The sequence below is a fragment of the Dendrobium catenatum genome, unplaced genomic scaffold, assembly GCF_001605985.2.
Source record: "Dendrobium catenatum unplaced genomic scaffold, ASM160598v2 fragScaff_scaffold_484, whole genome shotgun sequence".
Taxonomy (NCBI): Eukaryota; Viridiplantae; Streptophyta; class Magnoliopsida; order Asparagales; family Orchidaceae; genus Dendrobium; species Dendrobium catenatum.
Window position 1 is genome coordinate 409339 of NW_021318946.1, and position 26483 is coordinate 435821.

The 26483-nt window shown below is 35.4% G+C and overlaps 2 protein-coding genes and 1 long non-coding RNA gene across 4 annotated transcripts; all 3 read right to left on the reverse strand.

Moving 5' to 3' along the window:
* Positions 1-1163: 1163 nt before the first annotated feature.
* On the reverse strand, positions 1164-10798 carry LOC110114825. Its single transcript, XR_002305273.2, has 2 exons — positions 10446-10798; positions 1164-1890 (listed from the first exon to the last, which is right to left on the reverse strand). It is a non-coding gene; the product is annotated as an uncharacterized LOC110114825 (long non-coding RNA).
* A 557-nt stretch (positions 10799-11355) lies between these two features.
* LOC110114818 (calmodulin-like protein 1) lies at positions 11356-17546 on the reverse strand. Its single transcript, XM_028694439.1, has 4 exons — positions 16999-17546; positions 16888-16951; positions 12935-13067; positions 11356-11600 (listed from the first exon to the last, which is right to left on the reverse strand). Exons 1-4 carry the CDS (start codon positions 17544-17546, stop codon positions 11356-11358), a joined length of 990 nt encoding a protein of 329 aa, XP_028550272.1.
* Positions 17531-25978, reverse strand: LOC110114817 (mitochondrial uncoupling protein 3). Of its 2 annotated transcripts, XM_020847830.2 has the most exons (4): positions 25507-25828; positions 21238-21341; positions 19612-20250; positions 17531-17666 (listed from the first exon to the last, which is right to left on the reverse strand). In XM_020847830.2, exons 1-3 carry the CDS (start codon positions 25676-25678, stop codon positions 19708-19710), a joined length of 819 nt encoding a protein of 272 aa, XP_020703489.1. In that variant the 5' UTR covers positions 25679-25828; the 3' UTR covers positions 17531-17666; positions 19612-19707. The 2 variants fall into 2 exon arrangements, with proteins under 2 accessions (XP_020703489.1, XP_020703488.1); XM_020847829.2 differs by lacking the exon at positions 21238-21341 and having other exon boundaries at positions 25507-25978.
* Positions 25979-26483: the final 505 nt, after the last annotated feature.

Consider the following 26483-nt stretch of genomic DNA (forward strand, 5'->3'; position numbering starts at 1 on the left):
CTGTTTATATCATGCTACAGGAGAAGCATCGTCTTCTGGCATAAAATTAGTTGAGCTTGTCCATATGATTGTTGGACCACAATGTCCTCATAGAATGGCTGTGGCAGTAGCAGTAAGCTTCAGATGATTAAATACAAAGTATGGGGATTACTCAGATAAATAGTATATGAGAGATGGACCATCCCTGTACAAAATGTAAAAACATTCTGTCGTTGTGTTGCTATCCATTTCTTTGATAAATGATGAGCCTTTAAGATGAATCTGACGATAGTTTCTGTAGCAAAAGAAAAACGACATTTGAGGTACATGTAAATGAATTGTGTTATGTGTGAAATATGATTGTGTTGATCAATCGGAATGTTCTATTGCCTCGAACTTCAAGTTTGTCGTTCTTGCAAGGGGGGTGTAGGGGGTTTACCCCAAGTCTAATTTTTTTCCCTCCATACAACGCCCTAGCGATGTGTACCCGAACGTTCCGGCATTGTGCTCCCGAGCGCCCCAACACAAAATGACAGAAGGTGGAGCGCCGCAGCGATCTAGATAAGGCACCGCAATGGATCAAGAGAAAGGTTTGAGAGCTGCAACGTTCCAAACTGACGCCGCAGTGCTACGAGACTAACTGGATGGTTTTCTTTCTCGTTTTTCAGAAGGGTAGCGTCTCTTGGGATTAATTACTTGGCTTTCTCTTACATTTCTGTAAGGTTAAACATTGAGAACGGTGCATGTGAGAAGAGAAGCAATAAAAGAGTGAGAGAGAAGAGAGATATGTACTTTTTGCTCCTAATTTTCATAGTGTATTTCTTGGTGCGTCTCCTTGGGTTTTTCCCTAATTTGGGTTTTTCCATATTAAATCCTGATGTCATTTACTTTACGTTGCTTTTACTTTCTTGTTTGTTTCATCATTGTGGTGTTTACTCCTCATCCCCAACAATTTGCACTAGGGCAAGTGTGAGAGGAGAAAGTAACGCAGCTCACCTTGATCTGTTAGTTGGGAGCTTTGACTATCAATCAATAGGTCGTGGGTTCGAGTTTTATATATGTGATGTGTGTGTGAGTTTGACTTAATTGGCCTAAATGTCCCCTGCACACAGGTGAAAGACTGATGAAAGAAAATGTAATAGGATATTGAATGGGGTACATATTGAGGAGTATAACATATGGAATAGAGAAAATATGAGGTGGTAAACTGTTAATATCTCAAGTGGGATAAACAGTAACCTTTAGATTATCAAGAACAAAAGAAAAAAACTTTCAAATTAAAGCTGTTACAAAAGTGAATGCAGGGAAACTTGGCTGCACTGGCACAGACAGCTGTGGGGGACAGGCAAAGCATTGAACATGACTGTCTAAGAAATGACTCAATTAATTGAAAACTTCAGCCGGATAGTTAATTATTGCCCTCAAAAAGAAAAGTTAGCTGAACTGAAACTGCACTTGTGATCCCAAAAAGAAAAGTCAGCTGAACTGAAACTGCGCTTGTGGAAAAATTATTATGAGCGGCGTCCGGAAACGTCCGGAGACCAATAAAAATGCACCACGCCGCCTCAAAAATGTAGAGCGCTCAGTACCGAGCGCGTAACCGGACGGGAGAACCGTCCGGGCATCTGCACAGAATAATAGCTCGCACTTGTGATCCCAAAAAGAAAAGTCATGTTGCATTGAATCTATACAAAGTTAAAATTATGATAGCCATCCAGGCATCCACTAGTTCTGGTTCAAGCATATTCAGGTCTGTTAGTAATCCAAGTGTTGTCAAAAAGAGGTTAATTCTTCCATTTGACTAAAAACCTGTAGAGGAATCTGAAGATGATGGAGCTTCATCTGAAATGATACATTCAACCTCCAGGAAATTTGGATGGAGAGGCACCTGTGATTGATTATCTTGACCTTCTGCAAGAGTTAATTTGTGAATTCCAAGGTCTATATGGATAATATTTTCTACATTAAAAAGTAGACTATAAACATATCAAGAGACATTCAACTAAATAAACATTTGCACAAGTTTCCTAACAAATTTGAAGGGGTCACTAGCCCTGACATCTAACTTTTTATATTTAGTGGTGCTGTAGCATTGAGATAAATGTGAATTAAAGATTCACCCTCATCAAATACTCTTGTTGAATGTGTTTGTATTTACACTTTTAGCATATTTATCATTACTTCAATTCAAAGTTTTTCATATGTATGAGGACAATATAAATCATATACAAATGCAAATGTACCATCTTATGTTACACCGATACGGATACGGTGACACGGATATGACACAATACGGGTACGAGACACGTCTATTCTTAAAAATACAGGATACGCGTATGGCGCAGACACGATATTATAATTTATAAATCATACATAAAATTAAGAAAGCAATCAAAGCATAATATTTAAAATTACAAAAAAAAAAATAAAAGTAATATCATTTGTAGCCTTGTAGCTTACAATTTCAAAATAAAAGTAAGTATTAAATGTCTAGTACAACAACAAAAGCATAAACATAAATTGTCTAGCACATGAAGTTTTAACTATTCAATAAAAGGAATGATATGATTAGCTTCTTCAGTGATTTGTCTTTGAACTTCTATATTATCTTTAATAAATTTCACAGCTTCTAATTTAGGCTCATCAAGTGAAAGATTAGCAACTTTTAATATTCTCATAACATCAAGAGACTCAAATCCATCTCGAAAATGAGAGAACCTCGCTCGCAACCGCAGAAGTAAATACGACTAGTCTTTTTTTCGGATTTGTTTTTGTTTTTCAACGGATACACGTATCAGATACGCATGTCCTTTTGAAATTAAATAGTATTTTAATTGGATACGACAAAGCCGTATCCGACACGTATCAGTGCCGTATCGGTGTATCAGATACAGCACACCTCTATAAATAGGTGTATTGGTGCAACATAGGTACCATCTAAAAATGTATATGATAGAATATATTTCGGATCAATGGACCTCTCGGGATTATAACCATAAATAATTTCAAATGGATTTTTTTCGTAATTTTTTAAAATGTTCCTCCTACATACATTGGTAAATGAAAATTCCAACAGTAATATTTTTATTCACTAAGCAACTTAATAAATTACACAATGTTCTATTTATAACTTCTATTTGCTAATTAATTTGTGGATATAAGACTGTTGACCTGTAAGCTGGCTCCAACTGCCCAGTAGACCGAAGCCCTATGAACCCACGGCTTAGATCGAAACCACCCACGATCGCAAGTAACTGCCCCACAACCGCCCCACTCACGACACAAAAACACCGCTCCCCCATTCGGGCGCTCTCACGACTCACGCTCTCACGCACAAAATGCTCTGAGAGAATCGCAAGCAAGAAGTTTCGATGACATACCAACATACCTTTCGGTCTCACGATCTTCTGCAAAGCCGAGTCCAACCACGCCGGCCAACTTCAGCCGCTTGCACTCACCGGATTTTAGCCACCGAGCCCAACTTCCACCTCTTCTAGCGACTGAACCCGACGCCTGCCTCTGCATTCGACCTAGCCAGCCTGACCTACACTTGCCCCGGCCAAGCCTGTCGCCGACGACCTGCACGCCGAAGCCGAAGCATCCGACCTCGCCGGTTCTCCTCTACACATCACCGGATCCGCAACATGTGTACAAGCAGACAGAAGGCCTTCGTAAGCCTTTAAATAAAATCCTAGGTCATTTTCTAATAAAATCACTTGCATAAATTGGATCATATTTAAATATTTTAAAATACCCCTTATGTATTAAATATGATCTCTAAAATTAAATATATCCCTGCATGTGCTCCAGTCAACGTGTTAAATTATAAACAACAATGTCCAAAAATGCTGCGCAGGGTCAAATGTTACACTCTGCATGTGCTCTGACAAATGCAATAAATTTCTAAATGATAATGTCCGAGAATGTTGCATAGGGTCAAATGCTACACTTTGCATGTGCTCTGACAAATGCAATAAATTTCTAAATGCTAATGTTCGAGAATGTTGCGTAGGGTCAAATGCTACCACCTGCATGTGCTCCGATCGTTACATCTAAGTCCCAAATCCAACGATTGAAGAATGTTGTGCGGGCCAAATATTCATGTTTCATCCTCCTCCTTGAAAGGACCGGAGTCGATATAATTTGAATTACAAAATGCCTTCCAAAATCCTACAAAAATACAAGTGACCTTAATGCCACCCCGATGATGGCCATGTTTACAAGAAATCTCAACCGAAGAGGCCAAATCTCAAACTCAACAAAATTCTAAATCTCTGAAATGAAAACTTTTACTTAAAAACTTAAAACTAAAAATAATTCACCTCTCGCGACCGTTTGTCAGGGGTGATAAATTTGAAATTAATCTCAGCTCACAAAGAGTGAATCTGTGTCGAATGTATCACTACGATTCATCCTCAAATAATCTCTTGCCAGCAGGGACGTGGCACGTGCCCTCTGATCGAGTGATTTTGCCGCAAAATGACACCATTATATCACGATCACGTTCAAAGCCTGTATGTTCTCTAACGAAGTCAAACCCTTGAAAAAGTAGATTTGACAGACATAAAACCCTCTGTCAGCTAAGGTGGATTTCAGATATATCTCCTTAGACAAATACTAACCCAGATCTACAAGGTATTCTTGGATGAAGTAACCCATGACTGCCGACAAGGTGCCTTCTGTCAGGTTGGGTCGACTACCACCTCTGACTAAGTAGAACAGGGATCATGACAGCCCGGGACGATGGAATCATTGGATCTTGATCGGGCTCATCTTAAATTTTTAATTTTTAAAATCCAAATTCAAAATTCAAACCCTAAGATTGTTGCTATTATAGACTGGATTTATGATCCATATGACATCCTTAATGACTAGCCTTAATCGAAAGTTCTCTCCTATTATCGAGAGAGGTAATTAACTATAGGAGCTTGTGCCTATAGGAAACCAGAACTCAGATCAAAAAGTCCTCACAAAATGAGGGCGAAATCTCTGGGTAGTGTCTTATCTAAAACTCAAACTGCCTTCTGAAAATTCCCCCGGAACCTAATCTCGTTAAAACTCTCTGCCATCATCATCACAAATACTTATAAAAGAAAAATAGACGGATGGCGCGGAGAGGCCGGGATCACACACACTTATGAAATTTTCGGAGCCCACAAAGACTTATGAAAATTTAATCATGATTAAAACAATCTTTAAAGTGATTTTAAAAAATATGCACAAGCCTAACATTTCATTAAATTGCATAAATGTTCTTTGAAAATGTAGACCACCGTAAGTACCTTTTATAGTTTTATATGTTGGGGATGTAATTTATATATTAATCCTTCATTGAAAATAAAGAATCAAGCATGAAGTGCTATTGAGAAGTGTATTTATTTTTCTTAAAGATGCAACAAAATTAACATAACATATAAAAAAAGTGGAGAAAAAAAAAAGCATGGACAAGTGCGACTATGTACTTGGGGTAGTTTATGTCCAACGCCCACAACGAGAAGGAATTGATGAAATCACCAACCTACTTTCATGAGGTTTAAAGCAAATACTTACAAATTATGATTAACGATTCCAAGACAACAAGAGAGCTAAGTCGTGGGAGGAGCCTCCTCTTAAAGCCTGCAAATTCTACTTTAGTAGAAAGTCTTCATCTATCATGACAGCATTCCAACAGAGCTTCACCGTCAACGTCTAAAAGTTCTCCTCTCCTAAATCCTTCCTTGGCTCCTCCTATTTGAGAAGGAGGTTGCCTTCTCTTCAGCACTTATGAAAAGTGTGGCTAAAACCTCAATGACGAAATAAAGGAGCAGAAGGTGGATCAGTTGCCTTATACTTTGAACGTGGTAAATTTATCAACTTATCTAAGATTGCAAATTATGCATCATTTGTGCAATGCTGTTTGAAAAGTTAACTTACTTTCTTTCATTATCATGAAACAAAATTGACATAATAGCAGATCAAGAAAAAGTAGAAACAAATGTTACCACCAAGCTGCTAAGGGTTCACCAGTTGTTGAACAAACATTTGATGAGACTGGGAGTGAGATAAAAGCAAAATAGAATGATTAAAACAATCTAGCCATATTGATAATGACTTTAACCAGCACTTGGTAGCAAAGACAATCAAGTTGACATGATTGTGAACTAGAGGTGGAATAACATATCCACATAAAGAACTAAGAAGGGCAAATGCCTCATAAAACATAAGACATAAGCATGGCAAAATACTAGAATGTGAAATTGACACAACAAATGATATTTCTAAATCAATCTATAATATGGAATGTTCTAGACGAGGTGGTCACAAAAGCATGGAAAGCGAAACTAATCTGATAGGAAATATTTGAGTTTGCAAGTAACCCTAAGGGGAAATACTTGAGTTCGCAAGTAAACCTATCAATAATTGATGAAAACAGTAAGAAATATGTTGATTTCAGAGAGAAATCAGTAAAACGATGCAGGAATTTCAGAAGATTGGAGAGAAAACACAAGGAAAACTTTTCTATTAAATCCACGAACAAGAAAAGCAATACAAGTTACAAGTTTCTTCAATTCAAGAGGAAGAAACAACTCTCCAATTCTCTAGCAAAGCCTAGAGCCCAAAAGAACAAACCCTAGATCTCAAATCTCTCACTCATTCAAGATGATCCAAACTCTAATAATACCAGACTAATCAAAGCAAAGGATAAAAGTTAAATCCCTAAACAGCCCTAATTTGAATTTTTCCTCCAACACAATATTTAATTAGTGTGTGGGCCCCCTCTACTTAGCCCCACCCCCCAGCCATGTGTTCACCATTGAAGCCCTGAATAAAATGATCGTAAAGCAGTGAAAGTGATTAGAGAGGCTTACTTTAAATCAAAAACTTAGACACAAAAATTCAAATAACGCCAACAGCATAAGCATGACAAAAGTGAGTCTAAAAATTGAAAGGATATGTGGTACAATGATGTTGGGGTATGAGGAGTAAACACCACAATGAAGAAATAGGCAAGAAAGTAAAAATAGTGGAAAAATAAAGGACACTAGGATTTAACGTGGAAAAACTCAAAATAGTCCCGTTCTCAATGTCTACACATTCAAAATACAAGAGAAAACTAAGTAAAATAACCCCAAGGGAAGCAACCCTTCAGAAAAACGAGAAAGTAAACCATCCACTCCGTCTCGCAGCACTACAGCGCCTGTTTGGGGCGCTGCGGCACTCAAACCTCGGTATTGATTTGCTGCGACCGTATCTAGGCCGTTGCGGTGCTCTGCTCTCTATTGTTCAATGTCGGGGCACTCGGAAACTCAGCGCCGGGGCGCTCGGGTAAGCAGCGTCGGGGTGCTCAGGTACACAACATTAGGGCATTATCACACCCCCAAGCAAGCACGAGAAACTTGAGGTTCGAGGCAACAAAATAGCCCGATTGATCAACACAATCAGATTCCACACATGACAAATGATTAGGGGAGAAGGAGTTTTCTCTAAAATCATATATCAAGCCACATACATTGAGAGCTTTATCGCTCGTCATTCTCAAAAGAAATAGTATAAAACTGACAAATTAAATGTCGAAGTATAATTGGGAGTGCATGAAGTAAAGGATATTGTAAAGAATGATGGATAAGAGTATAAAAGTTTTGTTTAACCCATATAATCAGTTATAATGCATCAAGAAAATCTTCAGAATTAGACAACTCAGGAATACACTCAAACATCAATTGAATCATTTCCCAACACCTACAAAAATTAGCATTCAAATTAACAAAAATTACACAGCTCACCTTTGTCTGTTGGTTGGGAATTTTGGCTACCAACCAAGAAGTCTTGGATTCGAGTATTGCATATGTGATGTATGTGGATTTTTCCTTAATTGATTTAAATGTATACAACAACAATAACAACAACAACAAGCCTTTAAACCATTATGTGGGGTTGGCTACATGAATCCTTTTTCTCTATTGTGTCTTGTTAAGAGTCAAATTATCATCTAAATCTAATAAAGAAATGTCATTTCTAATACTTTTTAACCAAGTCTTTTTAGGATTACCTACCTTTCTTAATATAAGCCGAATCTAATATGTTTACTTTCCTGACCGGGTCATCGAAAGGCCATCGTTTTATGTGACCAAACCATCTAAGGCGACTCTCTCTAATCTTATCTTTCACTGGAGCCACTCCAACCTTTTCACTTATATGCTCATTTCATCTCCTGTCTCTAAAAATAAAGCCACTCATCTACCTGAGCATCCTCATCTCTGCAATACTTAACTTAATATTATGCTTCTCTTTCACTGACCTAAATGTATCAAAAAGCAAAAAACAAAAAATAAATTAAAACAAAAAGGCCAACTGAATTTTTCCTTGAAAAAATAAGCTCCATGACAGAGATTACATGATTATGGATATTTTCCAAAACGCTTACTAATGATGTAGGAAGCTTAGGCATCTAGCGTTACTAAGGCAACCTCACACAATGAAAGTACACAAAAAACACCATATTTTACATATTACCAATTCTTATCTTTAGCAAAAATCATTCATTATTAATGTAAAATTAGCAAGCATACTTCATAGTTCTTTCATTCTAAAAAATAATTTAATAGTTGTCAAAATCTGAAGTTTTATAAGAAGATTAGTTAACAAAAATAAAACTTTAGTAGCAATCAAGTTTGTAGTATGAAAAGAAAATTCAGCAAATGTCACACAAGACTTTTTTTTTTACATGTCACACAAGACTAAATCTCAATCACACTAGATTTTAATTAGGAAGTTTTCAATTATGTTCTTTGGTGTTGTGGCTATTTAAGGAGTTGTCTAGGGTTTAACATCATGTTCTATGTTGGATTTTCTACTATAGTTTTTTTTTTCGGAAGCTTCCTAGCAGCGTCTTGATTTTTGGGAGAGCCGATCTACCTCTCGAATTATAGATCACCTATATCCTGTGTTTCTTATTGAAGTTTTTAATAAAAAACTAGCCACCGTTTTGGCTTTACTACAGTTTTTATATCGTTGTAGCCAAGGATACATTTGAGTAGACTAATATGATAAGTGCAATTATGGTTATTCTACATGATTATTTTGAAACTAGACAACATTGTATATATTAATAGTTATATGAAATGAAATGATATTTCTGGTTTTTTATTTTTTTGAAAAGGATGATTAGTGACGCTCGGTGATTGATTAGAAGATAAAAGATAAAAAATTTTCAATTAATTTCCTAGATCATCACATGTGATACTTCAACAATCATTGTCTCATGATTATAATCCTACAACTACCATTGCCAAACTATAGTCTTTCAGCCATTGTCGCTCAAATAGGATCCCCTTACCACTATCATCCGACTATAATCTCCTAATCATCATGGCTTGAATACGGTCTCCTAACTACCACCGCTCCACTACGATCATTTGAATATTTCCACCAAATGATCCACTAACTATCATTGCTTGAGTACAGTATCTTAACCAGCATTGTCAACTATGATTGTCTAACCATCATCGTCCAACTACAATCCTCCTACCACCATTGTTTGACTACGGTCTATGAACCACCGTCATTTGACTATGATTTTCCGACAATATATACCGATCATACCAATGCCCGTGGACTTTATCACCTGTTGTTGCTAACAATATCACTGCAGGTCATTGCTTATTAAGGCTGATGCATAATGTCGATGCCAACTCTACTTCTCAATGTCATTATTAAAATTTATGTTGGACTTCTTAGTCTCTGAACTTCTCTCATTAAAGGAGAGCAATCAAAGATATAACAAACGATCTTTGAAGATATTACCCATATAATAAGGCTCTTCCAACTTCCACCATGGAATCGATTCTATACAGTTTATAACTACTATATTATATCAATGCCTTCCTTAACTACAATAAAGGGCATATTTTGTGATCAATGTATGCACTAGTGGAATCATTTCACTTGGATTAGGCTCTATGATTTTTCTTCTTGGATTTTCCATATAAAAACTCCGGTGTCACTTGCAACTCATATCATATATGTGTTGTTGAATCCTCGTACAAAAAGCTAACATTAAACACATCATCTCTACCACTGCCTGGCATTCAACAATACTCTAACCAGAAAATCTGGAGCGTATCATAATTGGCTAAATCTCACTGAATCACATACACCAGCGACTAAATAGATGAAAAGCAAGGATAGAAATATACCAAAAGAAACCATATACACAACTTAAGATGTAATCTTGATTACCAACCCGATCACCTAATACAGCCATGGCAGGTCCTAATTATTTCAGATTTCATTACGGTCACGCATTGAATTTCCTTATTATTTGGGGCTAAGGTTGTTCATAGTACTGCTTCAACTCCTATATATCAAATTCTTACAAAATGAGTAACTTAAAGTAATTAAAATTACTATTTTGTTCCAGTTTCAATTCATAATCTTTCTATTAAAATCATCAACAAATTAAACACTTCGCTTAGGTTAGGACTTACATTACCCAAGCCACAACCTTGAGGGAAGAAGAAGATGATGGAGGGGTTGCTGATCTCCCGCCTGCAACTCCGCAAGGGCACAAGTGCCGTCGCCATTATCGGCAAACCCTCACGGTAGCTCAAAGTAGGCAGCTGAAGCCGCGATGGAAACAACAAGAAGAGTAAAGGCAAAAGGAAAAAGAGAGAAGAAGGCGCGCAGATGGTGGGTACACAGTCATTTACGATTTCCGAGCATCCCCTCCTCTCGCCGTCGCCGCTGAACTCCTCTCATGTTTGGCAGCTGTGAAATATCCTATTACTCCAAATTATTTCCCATAAAAAATGCTGTTTTTTTTTTTTGGTTTCATAAACAGTTGAATAATATTTAATTATTGATTGAGTCTGCAAAAACAAAACAAAATCAATTTTTACTTTTTTTTCAGATGATAATTATAATTTTGCTTGACTATTTTTTAAAATTTTCTATACTATAAAACTATTTTAAGCAGCAATTTTTTCAATTATACTTTTGAAATAATTTTGTAATCATCATTATAAAAGTTATAATCTTTAGATCTTTAATTACATGGACTAATTATCAGATAAAAGATTCAATTTATTGGAGAAGATTAATCATTTGATATTATTATAAAAATATATCTTTTAAATACTCTAAGAAATAAAAATTAGCCCTTAAGCCAGATTAATAATATTTCATCAACACTGATAAGATGATTATCAGCAACACAGATAGAATTAGGTCCTTATAAGAAGATCAACGACACAATCAGACGGTCACTTAGCCACTAATTGATTCTGCTAATTAACATCTTCGAAGCATTATATAACCTTAATTAATAATAATCACCACCACCGCCACAAGCACACCAGATTACGAAAAAACAGAGTTTGGTAAGCGGCGGCGGAGTCTTCAGCGTTTGTCGTCGTTGCCGGCGACGATCCACCACTTGGCCGCAATGGACATCAGCTTTTCAATCTCCGAGTTGCCGTCGATGAAATTGTTTCTGTTCAGATCGGCGTTCTTGATCGCCCTCCAAGCCTTCCATCTGGCGAAGCGCTGACCGGTGGAGCGCAGTGCTTCGCGCAGCTCTTGCTTGCTGATTCGGCCGTCGCTGTTCTTGTCCAAGCTTTTCAGCCACTGCTTGAACTGCTCTTCTGTGGAAAGCTCAGTCATGATTAGTATGGTCATTAGAACAATTGAGTTGGAATGGAAAGCTTAATTAATTTTTGGTCTTATTTATAGTTAAAAGGAAACAAATGAAGTGGTGGGACCCAAATACATTACTTATAGCTTAAGTGGATGATTAGGGAGGGATTCCTTCTTATCATTGGAACTTTGAATGAGATGAGATATTTTCATTGGGTTGGTTTTTTATAATAATTTTTTTTTTAAGTCATTATAAAAAAATTATATATCTTGATGCAAACTTTATAAATAAGGAATTGAAAAATGTTAAATGTGTTGATAGTTTGAGGATCATAGTTATGTGATGTTTGTTGGTAAATCATAATCAGCTAATCAGGTGATGGAGGTCGGAGGATCGTAGCAGGGCGATAGTGGCCATATGACCGTAGCGAGTGATGGCGATTCAATAGTGACGTAGTCAGATGGTGATATGATAGTGGTGATCGAGTGGAGTTCCAAGATTCTTAGTCTCTGAGCTTGAATCTTTTGTCCAACTTCAAATTTTAGGTCTCATTTCATATATAGAGTGAGGGTGTATATATATATTTTTGAAAGTGATATGCATCATTAATATGAAGAAAAATTGCGCCTATATTAATTCTCTTGATCTTAGAGTGTTTGATGAGTATGACATCAGAGTTCATATGTTATTGAATTTAGTTTTAAAACATTCAATTCAAATATACATTGTGATTCATGTCCTTCATGATCATTTTCAATGATGTATTAAATATTATAGTCTTAGAAACTCTATGAAATATTATGAACTTACAATTAATATAATATAGATTAAAATTTAAATTAATTAAATTTAATTTTTTATTATTACATGCTAGAAATTTATTGCAGTATAACGTCTGTTTTATGTCTTAATTTTTGATACAAATTCAGGACGCATGAAAAAAGTTGTATTGGAAAATTTTTATTTTTTTGCATAGAAAACTAGAAAAAGGAAAAAGCCATGATGGCGCCTGACCCAATTGAATAATACATTACAACCTCCTTTCCTCATATAGTTTAAGAGAATGGAATTGTTTGATAATAAGTATTTGATTTTTGTTTTGTTTTATTTTTTTAAATAAGAAAAACTTCATAAATAAAGGGAAGATACAACATGACACAGCAAAAATAACATAAAATTACAAAGCAAAAAATAGCAATAAAAGAAGCAACCTCAAAGTAAAGTAGGTAGAACGTAGAAATTCAGAGCCATAAAAGGGGCGAGCTCCCAACGGACTCAGGAATGAGGCCACACACACCCACGCCCAAGCCAAGCTAGGACCATTCATTGGAGGCAACAAACCATGAACCAAAACAAGCCACAACAGCAAACCGTAAAGATTAGTGACCACCAAGGTTACTAGCAAGTAAGGGCCAAAAAGGTGGCGCACAAAAGCCTCATCATCATTGTCTGGAACAGCAACAAGAAGATACAACTGCCAAACACCATTGCAAAAGCATACTGAAACCAGCAGAAGAGGAAACCATCGAATAAAAAGTATTTGATTTTGTTTATAGGGATTACATAATTCAGGTGTTCACAGATGGACACTTAAAACCCAACAACACGATTAATTCTTAACAGGAGTCTACATATTGTAGCAACGATTGCTGGTGACGATCATCAATAATTATAGCTAGAAAAAGGTGAGTTTTTTAATTCTCTTAGCTCTAGAGCCCTTTCTTCTGTAGAGAATATGATCCTATTTATAAGCTTTATGAGATGCACATTTGATAAATTTTGCTAGAATCTATAACACTCCATCAAACAGTTCATATTGATTTTCTTGATTATAAATAGTTTATCAAACATTTAAATGCCTTAACGATGTCTAGATTGAGTGATCTTGGGCTTACAAGATTTTTAAAATAAATAAATAAATCTAATTCAAATGCTTAATTTGAACTTATTTGGAGTCAAATCAAATAATTTATAGTGTCAATATTTTCACCTCGTAGAGATGTTCATTTCAATAATAAACTTACAAAATCAAAATTTGATTGATCGAGCATTTAATTTTAAAAATTCCTAATTCAAATATTACCTTAAAATTCATGTTGCTCGTGTCAAAAAAAAATTTAGGTGCATGAATTATAATGTTCATGACTATGAAAAAAATAAATAATTAAATTTGTATGAAATTTGATGGTCACCTAAAAAGATATCAAGGAATAGAATATGGTTGACCGAGTCAACTCCACGTGGTCTCCAAAGGAATCGCATCAATTGAAGAATAAAACAAATGGGATATTTCTCGGCTTAGTAGAAGCATAATTATATTCCAAACGACTTGGAGCTTTGTGTAAAAACAAATAAATATAAAATTTTACATAAATGATAAAAAAAATGTTAATTTGTAAATAATAAAAAGTGACTGTTCCATTTGCAAAATTCTCATTCCTTCGGCAAGGCACTCATAGTAAAAAATAATAATGGTATCAAATTGTGCCAAACGTTTAGTTCTCAAGAATGTAATTATCAAAGGAAGGTTAGAGTCCTTTGCAAGAAACCATTAAAATATCATTATTACAGTTCCATCATGAAGAAACCATCATATGTAATTAACAAGATTGATCGGAATATTTTGACAGCCTCAATAAATCTTAACCAATAAGAAGGAATTTTGACCGTCAAAGTCTTTTGGATATTTATATAATTATTGATCTCTAAGGTTACGTTTGGGATTTTTTTTTTTTTGCTATTTTCTAAAATAATTTTCTAGTAATAAATTTCTAATTCACAAAATTTTATACTAAAAAGCTGTTTTTAGAAAGCAGCGGAAAAGTTGTTCTTATTGCGGGCTAGAATATATGCGGCGAAAGAGTTAGAAAGTTTTCGTCTTAGCGTTGTACGGATATCCAGCACGCGAACATAAGAAAAATAAATACAATGAGGTTTTTACGTGGAAACCCTGGAAAGGGAAAAAATCACGGTGCCACGCCTAGTCGGAAGAATTCCATTAGTATTTGCTTGAGATACAAGAGGCTGACTCGTCCTTAAAATGTAGGACGATCATATTACAATGATTCTCTTCCGGACTGAAATCTAGTTACAAGCAAGTTGTGTATTCGAGATGAATTCATAAACACTTGAAGTTTAGACAGAATTTCGGCGTCACTTGGAGATCAGGCAGAGTTTCAACGTCACTGGAAAGTCAGGCGAACTTTCGGCGTCACTGTGGAAGTCGGGCGGAATTCTAACGTTAATGTGGAAGTCAGATAGAATTCCAGCATCTTATGAAAGTCGGGCAGAATTTCAGCGTTACTGTGGAAGTCGAACAAAATTCCAGTGTCCTGTGGAAGCCAGGCAGAATTCCGGCGGTAGTTAAGTAGAAGTTTCTTCCATCCTATCATTTTTCTCTTTTCTTCTCCTTCTTTTCTTCTTCTTCTTCTCATCTTCTCTTTTTCTTCTTGCTTAGGTCACCTCTCAAGAGAAATGAAGGGCTATTTATAATTTTTTGATGATGGCATGACCCGTAAATAGGAGGAGGATCAAGGGCAAATGTGGAGTAGTTTGGATGGACGGCCGATATTAAATCTCTTGATCGTGGGCCATTTGTTAGACATTTGAAGGTCTTAATGATATCAGAATTTGGCGATATTGGGGTTGTCGGATTCGTTTCGTCGAGCCGCTCAATTCGACTATAAACATGTCAAATTTGGAAACTGTTTGGTAATCCAAACTGTGGTTTGAACCTTCAAATAGTGCTTCGGGTCTTCGATTTAGACTCATTTGGGCTCAGATCGAGTTGAATTTGGTGTCGTTGGGTTTGTATTTACGAGACGCTCAGTTTGACTGTAAGTTTGCTAAAATTGGAATTCGAGTTGGGTTTGTATTTACGAGACGCTCAGTTTCCGACTTGATTTTGCCTCGAGATTTGTGCAGGATAATTTTTTGATGACATATCAATTCTAAATGAAGCCTAAATCTTTTTTATGAGAGAATACGGATCTTTTAAAATGACTACAAATTTTTTACAAAGGTGATTACAAAATTACTGTAGAGAAAATAGTTTTTTAAAGTTAAAGTAAAAAATAGTTTTCTAACCCAAAATTTTATTAAATGCAATAAAATAAAAAACTCCAAATAAAATTATGATTGAGATATGAAAAACAAAGTATCAAGAAAGTTATCTCAAACAAAGCTTAGGATAATTTCTTTAGGCTTCGTTTGGGACGACATTATTACTGCTTTAAGAAGCAGCTATAAAGCCGTTTCAAAAGAAGCCTAAGTCTTTCTAAATTAGTTTTCTAGTACAAAACGTCTTCAAAGTAACGAAAAAATATTGATAAAAAATTGTCTCAAATAAAATCTAAATATTTTACCAAACGGAATAATTAGAACAAAATATTTAAAAAGATTTTGTAGGGGGGTGTTCTTTTATGCCAATTTGATGCAAAGAGTGAAATTTAAAGCACTCCATCTTTTAGGGTAAAGTGATTTTCAATGAGACTCAGGCTTTGTTTGGGACGGCTTTCTTTCTGCTTCTTAAAGCAGCTTTCTAGTACAAAATATTTTTATTTTGTACGAAAAAGCTGCTTTAAGAAGAAGAAAGAAAGCCGTCCCAAACGAAGCCTCAAATTAATTTGGTCATCACAGTAGTTTTATTAAAGAAAGCAACCTTCATTGTTTTTTGTTAGTTTGTGCTTAAAGGTCCTATTATTTCAAAATATAAGAACTCTCTAAGTTGGCCTTCCCATTGAGATTTTTTTTTTAAATAAGAATGTATTATTGGATAGGTTAATTATCTTAATTATCTATATATAGCATGAGTAGAAAATAATTTTTGATTAATTATCTATATATTACACTCATTTTAAATTAAATTCAGGCAATAATTTTAAGAGTTGGGACTCTTTTCTAAATTCTAATTCCCTTCTTTATCTTTTCTAAATGTTTTTTCATTGATAAAGCGTAGGATTTATAGTATTTTGAATGTAGATCCATCTGATTTTCTAAGTTAATTTTTGTTTCATATATTAATTTATACTAAGTAATTGATCATAATATGTCTTGACTTTTTGTTCGTTATTTAAAATATTATATACACCATGTAAGTGTTTGTCAAGTTGTTTGGTAACCCAAAGGATTCATTGGGATGACTGTAATTTTTTATAAAGGTGATTGTAAAATTATTATGGAAAAAATAGCTTTTTTAAAAGCTGCTGTCTATAACAACTTACTAGCAAAATTTTTTTAACAAAGCAATGGTTAAACGGTTAAATTAAAACTACTTTAAAAAACAGTAAAAAAACCGTCTCAAACAAAGCCTCAATCTGCAAAGATGCTTTATTACATCCATATGGGTATTTGTCATATCTTTTTCAATGAAAGCAAAAAAAACTCGAAAAAGACCAGAGCTTCACAAAGGCTTCATGGTTCGAGTCATCATGATCATGAAATCATCCATGCCAACCAAGCCAGCTCCACTCTTATCAATATTACTCACCATTCGCCTGCAATCCTCCAGGCTCACTTCCTCCCCCAGCTTCCTCAACATAGACAGAACTTCTTCTGCACTGATCCTCCCATCTTTGTTCCCATCAAACATCCAGAAAGCCATTTTAATATCATTTCTGGTCACCCCTTTCTGATGAACCTCCATGAATTCTTCGAATTCGATGAACCCATTCTTGTTCAGGTCGGCGACTCGCATCATTGAGTTGGCCTCAGCAGCTGCATCTTTCCTCCCAATTGCACTCAGAAAAGATCTGAGCTCTTCAATGGAGATCCTGCCATCTCCATTCGAGTTGATCCTGCGGAAAACACGTCGCATTTCGTCGATGTTGGGTTGAAAGGATTGCATTAGATCGGAGATTTGGCGATCTTTGGCAGAGAGCCATTTTGCAGGACTTAGTGATGGAAGCCTCTTCAGTATTTGGTACTGGAAGTTGAGGACCCTCAGCTTTGACATTTGTAGAATTTCTAGAATTCAGAGATTTGATGATGGAGAATTGCCGCTGGGTGGATTAATAAATAGAATGTTTGCTTGGAAGATAAGGATCTGGGGTTCTGGACAGCCTTGATGCCAAACCTGAACCAAAAGCAGAGAGAAAGAATATGGTAAGTGGATGTAAGGGGCTAAGGATAGGAATATTGGAGAAATTTTTCTATGCGAAGACCGGATGCAGAACGCCGTCCGGAGACCAACCAGAATGTGTCACGTCAGTAACACCAAGCCGTGGTACCGAGCAAAGGGGTGACATGGCGCATTCTGATTGATCTCCGTAAGGCGTTCGACGTCCGCACAAAATAATTAATTAGAATATTGGCTTCTGTTCACAAGTTTAAAAAGTTACCTTCATTACATTTGCTTTGCTTTAAAAACAATGTGGAGGGCATATGTTTGTTATTTCAGTATTATAGTAATATTTGGAGGCCCAAATAGTTGGTAAGCTAATTAACCATGATGAGCTATCTTCTGTTAGAGGGGGCATAGCCATATTATGTTGACATATTTTGAAAGGTCCTTCCACCATGAGATTTTATCATAATTTATGCCTACATGGACTGGATACTGCTTAATCCTTAATGCATTAATAGGCATAATTATGATACTAAACATTATTAAGGTTCATTTATTGATTTAGTAATCAACAACAAACCACATTATTATGAAATAGATAAAATGTTTATGATACAAGCAGTTATTATAATAAAATAATAACAAGGATGAAATATTAGAGGAAATATATAAATAATCACTTAATATAAGAAATTGGGATGTAAATTTTAAATATTTTTATAACTTTATAGTTAAAATTCAGAATGGTAATATAGCTTAAGTGAATTTTATATTCATATTTTTAAAACGAGCAGGCTCGTGAACTATCGAGCCAAGTCAGGGCTGGCTCAAACTTGACTTGTTAGCTCATCGAACTCAGCTCACAAGTTGTTTATCTAGTCAAGCTCGAGCCAACTTGACTCACACCTCGAGAGTTAATTATGAGTCATACTAATCATAATAGCCTAACTAAAATGAAACCAATTCCAAGTTTCAACAATATGCATTATAGACATAAGAGCTATATGATCAACCCAACATTTATAACCAAAAGACATTTATATTGGGATTTTATAAAAATGATGAGAAAATGATTGAAGAATGAATTCATCACATAAAAATACATCATAATCAATCAATGTAACTTCCACTACTCAATTATATAAAAATCCTCAAACTTATGCCGGCCAAGGATGTCCATAAGGCTCCTGGAGGCCAACATAGCGCTTCTAGTGTCTATAAGCTCAATAGGGCCTAACGGCCAATCCTAAAATCCTTGAAGAATGTACCAACCGAAAATGAAAAATTATTCTGTGCGGTCACTGGACGGAATCCGGAGGCAAATCAAAACGCGTCATGTCACTTTTTTGCTATGTATCAGTATTGTGTATCGTTGTATACTGGGTGAGTTGGAGCTCTCTGATTTAGGGTTTAAACAGTTTGGTGACCGCATTGAATAATTTCTCGCCGAAACATCGTCAACCTCACTATTAATTAGATCTGTCTCCAACTCTATTTTACAAATGTTTATTATGAGTATTCTAACGAGCAATGTAAACTTAGAATCAAGAAATTTTTAAGTTCTGATCTATGAACCTAGAATTATGCTGTTGGATGTTCAAAAGAGATCCCTCTTCTGGTCAAGCAAAACTAAGCAGTTTTTGACTCACACCTCTAATTGGAACATTGGAGGCCTGTCCTTAGTGTAAACAACCTTGGTAGGATAACATTAGCCATGATTGTATTTCAGATGCGACTATGAGCATCGAAAATTTCCACTATTTTCCAGGAACATGTGTTGTATCCGATGCAATAAGAAACTATATGAAAAAAAAAAAAGGATCGTCTGGAAAGTGATCAAGATTGACTTAGCAACTGATAAGTAAACAAGGTGAAAGCGTGAAAATCATCCTGTCAACTATTAGTGTAAGTGTAAAAAACTACAAGTAATTAGTACAAAGCTCTGTGAACTTACCAATCCTTCTCCTTTTCAGTTCGATCTCTTAGATGTTTCTGGTTGCAAGTAAACCATGTAGGAAATGAATAGGTTTAAGCCGCACTAATCCCCCTATCAAAATGAAGAAAGGCCAGAGGCTTGGCGGAATCTCTCATAAGAAACCCAAAACACAAACTGCCAAGGTCCAAGCCTTGCCCACGTTGGAAAGAAGCCCTTCCACAATGCCGTTACACCTTCAAACTTCACCGTCTTCATCAAACAGTCGTAAGAAGTTCTGTACATGATTTTTCCCTTCGCGCGTGAAGCTTGGTTCATCATTCTGGTCTTGACCACATCAGCCGGACAGCTTAAGGTAGTTGCACAGAGACCAGATGCAACTGATGCCATGGTATGTGCCAAAACATTATCTTCACAAATTTCATGGTTAATGATGAAGCGTTTAGCTTGGTCATAGCATGAGAGTTCCCCCATGTTGACCAGAAAAGCTCTTTGAGTATTAGGAAACACACCCCTCCACAGTCCTAAGACACCTTCACTTCGAATGATTTTATTGAAGGCATCGAAAATTCCTGTGTATCTACTAGGGAGGCCTTGTCTTACAAGGTGGCCATCTGCTTGCATCCTCACCTTAATGAGGTCTGCAGGGCTTGCCAGAACCTGCATCCAAAAGACCAAAATGAGCTTCAGTTGCTAAAACATCAAGAAATAAGCAATGATCATTGCCATAATGGAAGAAAGCATGATACCAGCAGTAATCATATTTGGATATAATATGTAAACATTCAGAGAAAGCAACATAAACTGCAAAACCCCGCATAAAACCTTGAGAGTGCACTTAATAGATTTAAAGTCTCCTACAATCTCCCGGTAATGATACACATGGGTGCCTGGAAAAAGATGACGCGCAAGTGATACAATAAACAATAGATAGAAGATAAATGCATAAACAGATCATGGGATAAAATGAAAAGTGTAACAAGAAACAATATGCATTGCTTAGCCATTGTCGATATATCAATTACTGGGTTCTGCGGCTCCAAACAAACGTGCATAACAACTATATAATAAGAGGCTAAAACTGTTCAAACCACAAAAGTTGGAATCGGGGATACAAAAATAGAATGACAAAAAGGGATATTTATCAAATATCATCTACTAAGCATTCATGAATCACTCTGATGCACCTTGGTATCAAAAATAACAACAAACATCAAGTGATTCAACACAAAAATAAATTTTTATTGATAGATGGCATGATTTATAAACCAAATAAAAAAGCATACAATAAAACTTAAAATGAAAACGAAGAATATCAAGATGGCATGATTACAACGAGGAATAACAATTCTATTAACAAACATATTCTAAATCATAATTTTAATGCACTTCAAAAGGATAGATTATCCAAAGCCCTTACAAATAATTTAGACAACAATAAAATATTCCAAAAATACTCCAAATCCTAGGATTATTTAGAAGGTTTCTCAGACCTCTGGAAGATTTTGGAAGATTTCAAAAAAAATCTAAAGCTAAAATAATTCCATCATCTTGAAATAAATCAAAACCAAATTGGTTTATACTGAAGTGGACTAACCCAAATTATGATTAGAAGAGCTGACCCTAATTTGAGATAACATGGCTAACCTGGATGGTAAGTACTGCTAAAACGCAGCAAGGGTCAGTATAAGCAAACACTGATCGATATGAATCAGATGTTGATGAGCCTCCAAAGTCAAATATCTCAAAACCTGTTGTGAACAATTTAACTTTTCATGCCATACGTGCCGTATATACATAGCATGTAATCAAAATATTGCAATTTAAACTTTCCACAAAAACAATAACAATTGATTATTTAAAAGAGGTTAATAAAGAGCATATTAAAGGGAATGAGGACATAATCTTCAAATATGCCGATTGTAACAATTGGGTTAGTATCCCATGAATTCTTAAGTGGCACATTTAATCTTGTGTTTACCCTAGGTTAGCCCTTTCTGATATAGATTATCTTTCTTGAAAAATAATATTCTATTGAATTTAAAATTATCCATTAATCACACCAAACCGTACTAAGAATAAGCAAAAAGAGAGCTAAGAAATACAGAAAAAGAAAGAATTTTAGAGTGAAATATTCAGAATTTCTATAAAATAAGCTTAATAATAAAAATTTGCATAAACTTAGCTCACCTCTTGAACCCCTATTTACAAATTTAGGTTGGAGTTTTAGCATTATTGAATTTGCTACATAGATGACTATCAGAAAAAAAAAGAAAAATAAAAATTTCGTATAGCATAATTAGAATGTTTGACTTATAGAAGTCGTCTGCCGAGCTAAAACGAAGTCGTTGGCTGCGTGTGCATAGGCGGGCGAGTAGTCAAATAGCTAATCAATAGTTTCCCATATGAAAAAAGTTGTCCACTTGAGTAGTCACAAGGACTCAATAGGTCATACTCAGGTTATTTGGTTCAAACCGGGCCAACTTGGTTTAAAACCAATTTTCATTTTTCAGGATATTTGGTTGTACATTTAATTGCTTAATTATCTTATATTTTTGGATATTTAATGTGAAAAGATTAAAAATATTAAACATTCTTTATTAATTATTCATAAAACTTTTATAAATATTTATTAATCAATTTGATTTTCACTTCAAACATCATCATTCTATCCATATTAACAAATACTCATCTTATAAATATATGATTCCTCTTGCCGTTTATACCAATTTTGAACATGTGGCAAGCAACATTAATGTCCAAACCTGGCATTTCATCAACCGACTAGGCAAATATATCAACATTTACCTTCTGAGTTGCAATCAATTTGGTTGTTCTATCTTCATCAAAAGTTGTGCTTATTCGAAAGCTAAAACTTTTATTTCCTTACAAAAATTACAGTTCTTCAACAAGTTTAGAAGTCGCCAACCCAGAGCCCCTGTGAACATCTAGTTGGATAATCTTCTCTTGCACATTTTCCACTACTTTTAAATAATAAGCCCTTGAATGTAGGTCGCCTTACAATCACTACTTGACTTCCAACTAAAAAGTTTACGATGATATGATATATAGAGATGATTGTCCAAAATGTGTTAAACAATGGTTAGCCAAAGATGACATTGTAGATAGTTGGCGTGTTGACTATGATGAAGTAAAGCATCACGATGAACTGCCTTTCACCTTCTCCCCAAGTGATAAGTAATGCAATCACTCCTTTTGTCTCTCTTTACTCCCCAAAAAACTAAAGAGAGACCTGAAAGTCAATGCTAGGCAAAAAGCTCCCAAGTTTATCTTCTCGTAGAGACTTTGAAAATAATATTCACATAACTCATGCCAATTGAGATGTTGTGGATTTGATAATTTACAATGAATGTTGTGAAAAAATCCACATCATTATATGGATTGTCATTTACTAGCCAATTAGCTTCAATAAATATATGGTCAACACTGCAAATGTAAATGCCCTCGAGGCACTCATGAAGTTCACCTCTTCTTATCAAAGTTGTCCGAGGCTAATTGGCCATGCATTGTTGGAACCTCTTGTGCCAGGATTGGTTCATTGCGAGCTTCCTCCTTCGGCACCTTGGCTGGTCTCCGGTCTACATCAACAAGTTTCAGCTTACCAGCGTTTATTAGGTCCTCCACCAAGCTCTTGAGGTGTCATCACTCCTCAATATAATGGTTGTGATTGTGGTGATATGCGCAATACTTTGATTGATCACAAAGGTGCCATCCTGCTCTCATTGGTGCTGGCCTTATTAAGAATTTTTGGTTCTAAATGGGCTCAATAAGCTTATCCATAGAGGCTCTCAAGAGATTCATAGACGGTAGATGGCGAATTTGAGGTGACAATGACCTTTGGTCGTGGCGATCATCTCATCGTTCTTCATTTCAAACTTTCCCCTAAAAATTATAAACTTACTAACAATGCCTATTTCTTCTCTAGTCATTGTAAAATCTTCCTTCATTCTCTTAAATTCTAGGGTGACTTCTCAGGTCCCTTGGAAATTTCCAAAATCAATTCTAGTCATGCTCTGAGCGCTTGGCATGAGTTTCGAGTTCCTTTTGACTTGAGATTGAGTAGATCGAGTTAACTTAACTTGAAACAAGCCGATTTTGCTTGAAATTTATTTTTTGGAACATATTCATCACAAAATTAAAACAGACACACAAGTATATTTTCAAGGATGAGAAACAGTACTCCCAAATTAAGACAAACGCATATTGAAATTCCATCCAGGTTTTTATAAACTTGATCACCCTGATGTTTAGATTTCCTATGTCGTTTTTTTTTTTTACCTTGTTGTTATTCCTCCTGTTATCTGATAATCTCTATAATATTCTTTATGTTTTATTCAACTAAGAGTATTTTTAAAGATGTGATCCTAATAATATTCTAATTTTTTAAAAGAAAACAAAGGTGGTTTAAACCCCATTCAAGTGATCCAAAATGCAAGATAGAAGGTCACAGATAAAGTTCCTATCATGTTTTGTTAAAAATTATGCATCATGTGATTGGTTGTTTCATTTAATGTTAGACAGATAACAGAGTCACCTATAAAATGCAGTGTGTTTGATTTAATACAACAATTTTGACCTTTCTTTTGTTTCATTATGTTTTAACTATTAAATAATCTGGATATCTAAATATAGTCTGATTTGATCAAAATTTAGTTCTCATTTATAAATTAGTTACTCAAAGATGTCAGCAAGTCAAATGGTTAACAACTGCTGATAACATTGCATTACATACAAAGATGGGCAGCGAACCAAACAACCAAAAAAAGGACAATCCGATCCTCCCATCACACACTGTTGTATGTAGTAATATCACATCTTTTATAACCAAAACATGTTAAATACCACTTTTATCGAAATTATAAACTTACTAACAATGCCTATTTCTTCTCTTGTCATTGTAAAATCTTCTTTCATTCTCATGAATCCTAGGGTGACTTCTCTGGTCCCCGGGAAATTTCTAAAAGCAATTCTAGTTGTGCTCTGAGCGCTTGGCATGAGTTTCGAGTTCCTTTTGACTTGAGATTGAGTAGATCGAGTTAACTTAACTTGAAACAAGCCGATTTTGCTTGAAATTTATTTTTTGGAACATATTCATCACAAAATTAAAACAGACACACAAGTATGTTTTCAAGGATGAGAAACAGTACTTCCAAATTAAGACAAATGCATATTGAAATTCCATCCAGGTTTTCATAAAATTTGATTACCCTGTTGTTTAGATTTCCTATGTCGTCTTATTTTTTTTACCTTGTTGTTATTCCTCCTGTTATCTGATAATGTCTATAATATTCTTTATGTTCTATTCAACTAAGAGTATTTTTAAAGATGTGATCCTAATAATATTCTAATTTTTTAAAAGAAAACAAAGGTGGTTTAAACCCCATTCAAGTGATCCAAAAAGCAAGATAGAAGGTCACAGATAAAGTTCCTATCATGTTTTGTTAAAAATTATGCATCATGTGATTGGTTGTTTCATTTAATGTTAGACAGATAATAGAGTTACCTATAAAATGCAGTGTGTTTGATTTATTGCAACAATTTTGACCTTTCTTTTGTTTCATTATTTTAACGATTGAATAATCTGCTTATCTAAACTGATTTGATCAAAATTTAGTTCTCATTTATAAATTAGTTACTCAAAGATGTCAGCAAGTCAAATGGTTAACAACTGCTGATAACATTGCATTACATACATGATGGTTAGCGAACCAAAAAACCAAAAAAAGGACAACCCGATTCTCCCATCACACACTATTGTATGTAATAAGATCACATAGTTTATAACCAAAACATATTAATTGCACTTTTATCGAAACCACTCCGACGCGAATCCGAATCTCAACAACAAAACTCATTTAAATTAAAACAAGATTGAGAGTGGTGCAGACGAATCACCTGGGCTAGGGCTCCAGCAACCCCACCAACAAAAGCTCTCCCGGCGGCAGAATCGCCGGCGAGGTTTCTCAAATTCTCGTAGCTGACAATACGGATCGGCGTATAAAAAAGGTGTCGGAGAACGGCGGGCGCCAGACCATCGTAGAACCCAAAAGCGCCTCCCGCTCTCCATATGTCAACGGCAACACGTAAGGCCGATCCTGCTGCGGTCGGAGGGCGGCGGAGGTAGTCGCCACGTTGGAGCTGCAGCCTTGTCTTGATGATGTCGATAGGGAAGGTCGCCGTCTCCGCAACGGCGGCCGAAAGCGAAGTTAGGGTGATCTTTGTGAACGTCCTCCGCTGCTTCTGCGCTGCGTTGCCGTTGATGCCGCCGGCGCCCATTGGAGAGTAGAGGGCTTTCTCGCGAAGGATCTAGTGATCTGACGGCGGTTATTCAATGAGATCTGTGGCAGTTTCGGGTGGGATGATTTTAATACTTCTAATGGATTATTAATTGGTTTGTGACTTTGTGTTAGTTTTCAGTTTTTATTTATTAGAATAAATAAAAAATAAATAATTTAATAAAATATTAAATATTTTAAAAATAGAGAAAATAAAAGGACAAATTTTATAAATAGATATGCTAATATTTTATATTATTAAAATAAATATGTAAAAAAATTAAAATTAGGTATAGTCACTAGCATTTGCCGCAATTGGCTGGCTCACGTGGCTGGTAGTCATTGGAGATTTTTTAACTGGGATTTCTTAAATTTTATTTTGGGATTTTTACCAGCATAACACTTGAAACTACTCTTAATACATGCTCAACACTCAAACTATTATATTTACTAATATATCACTTAAAATAGCCTTTTCCTAAATTATACCACTCCGTTTAAACCCCAGTCAGAAATCTCGTCTCGCCTCATTTTACTTTCGTTCGCGCGAGATGGGTTGGCCAATAGAACAAGAGCAACGGTGGTCATGGAGATGTC

Excerpts from the sequence above, each read along its gene's own strand:
- LOC110114818 (XM_028694439.1), bottom strand. The coding sequence starts at position 17,546 with ATGTCAAAGCTGAGGGTCCTCAACTTCCAGTACCAAATACTGAAGAGG. Across the intron at positions 13,068-16,887 it reads TTGAGGCTTTGTTTGAGACG|TTGTATCTTCTTGTTGCTGT; the intron begins GTTTTTTTACTG and ends GGTGTTTGGCAG. Across the intron at positions 11,601-12,934 it reads GTGGCTTGTTTTGGTTCATG|AAGAGCAGTTCAAGCAGTGG; the intron begins GTTTGTTGCCTC and ends AGCTTTCCACAG.
- LOC110114817 (XM_020847829.2), bottom strand. The coding sequence starts at position 25,887 with ATGGGCGCCGGCGGCATCAACGGCAACGCAGCGCAGAAGCAGCGGAGG. Across the intron at positions 20,251-25,506 it reads TTGCTGGAGCCCTAGCCCAG|GTTCTGGCAAGCCCTGCAGA; the intron begins GTGATTCGTCTG and ends TTTTGGATGCAG.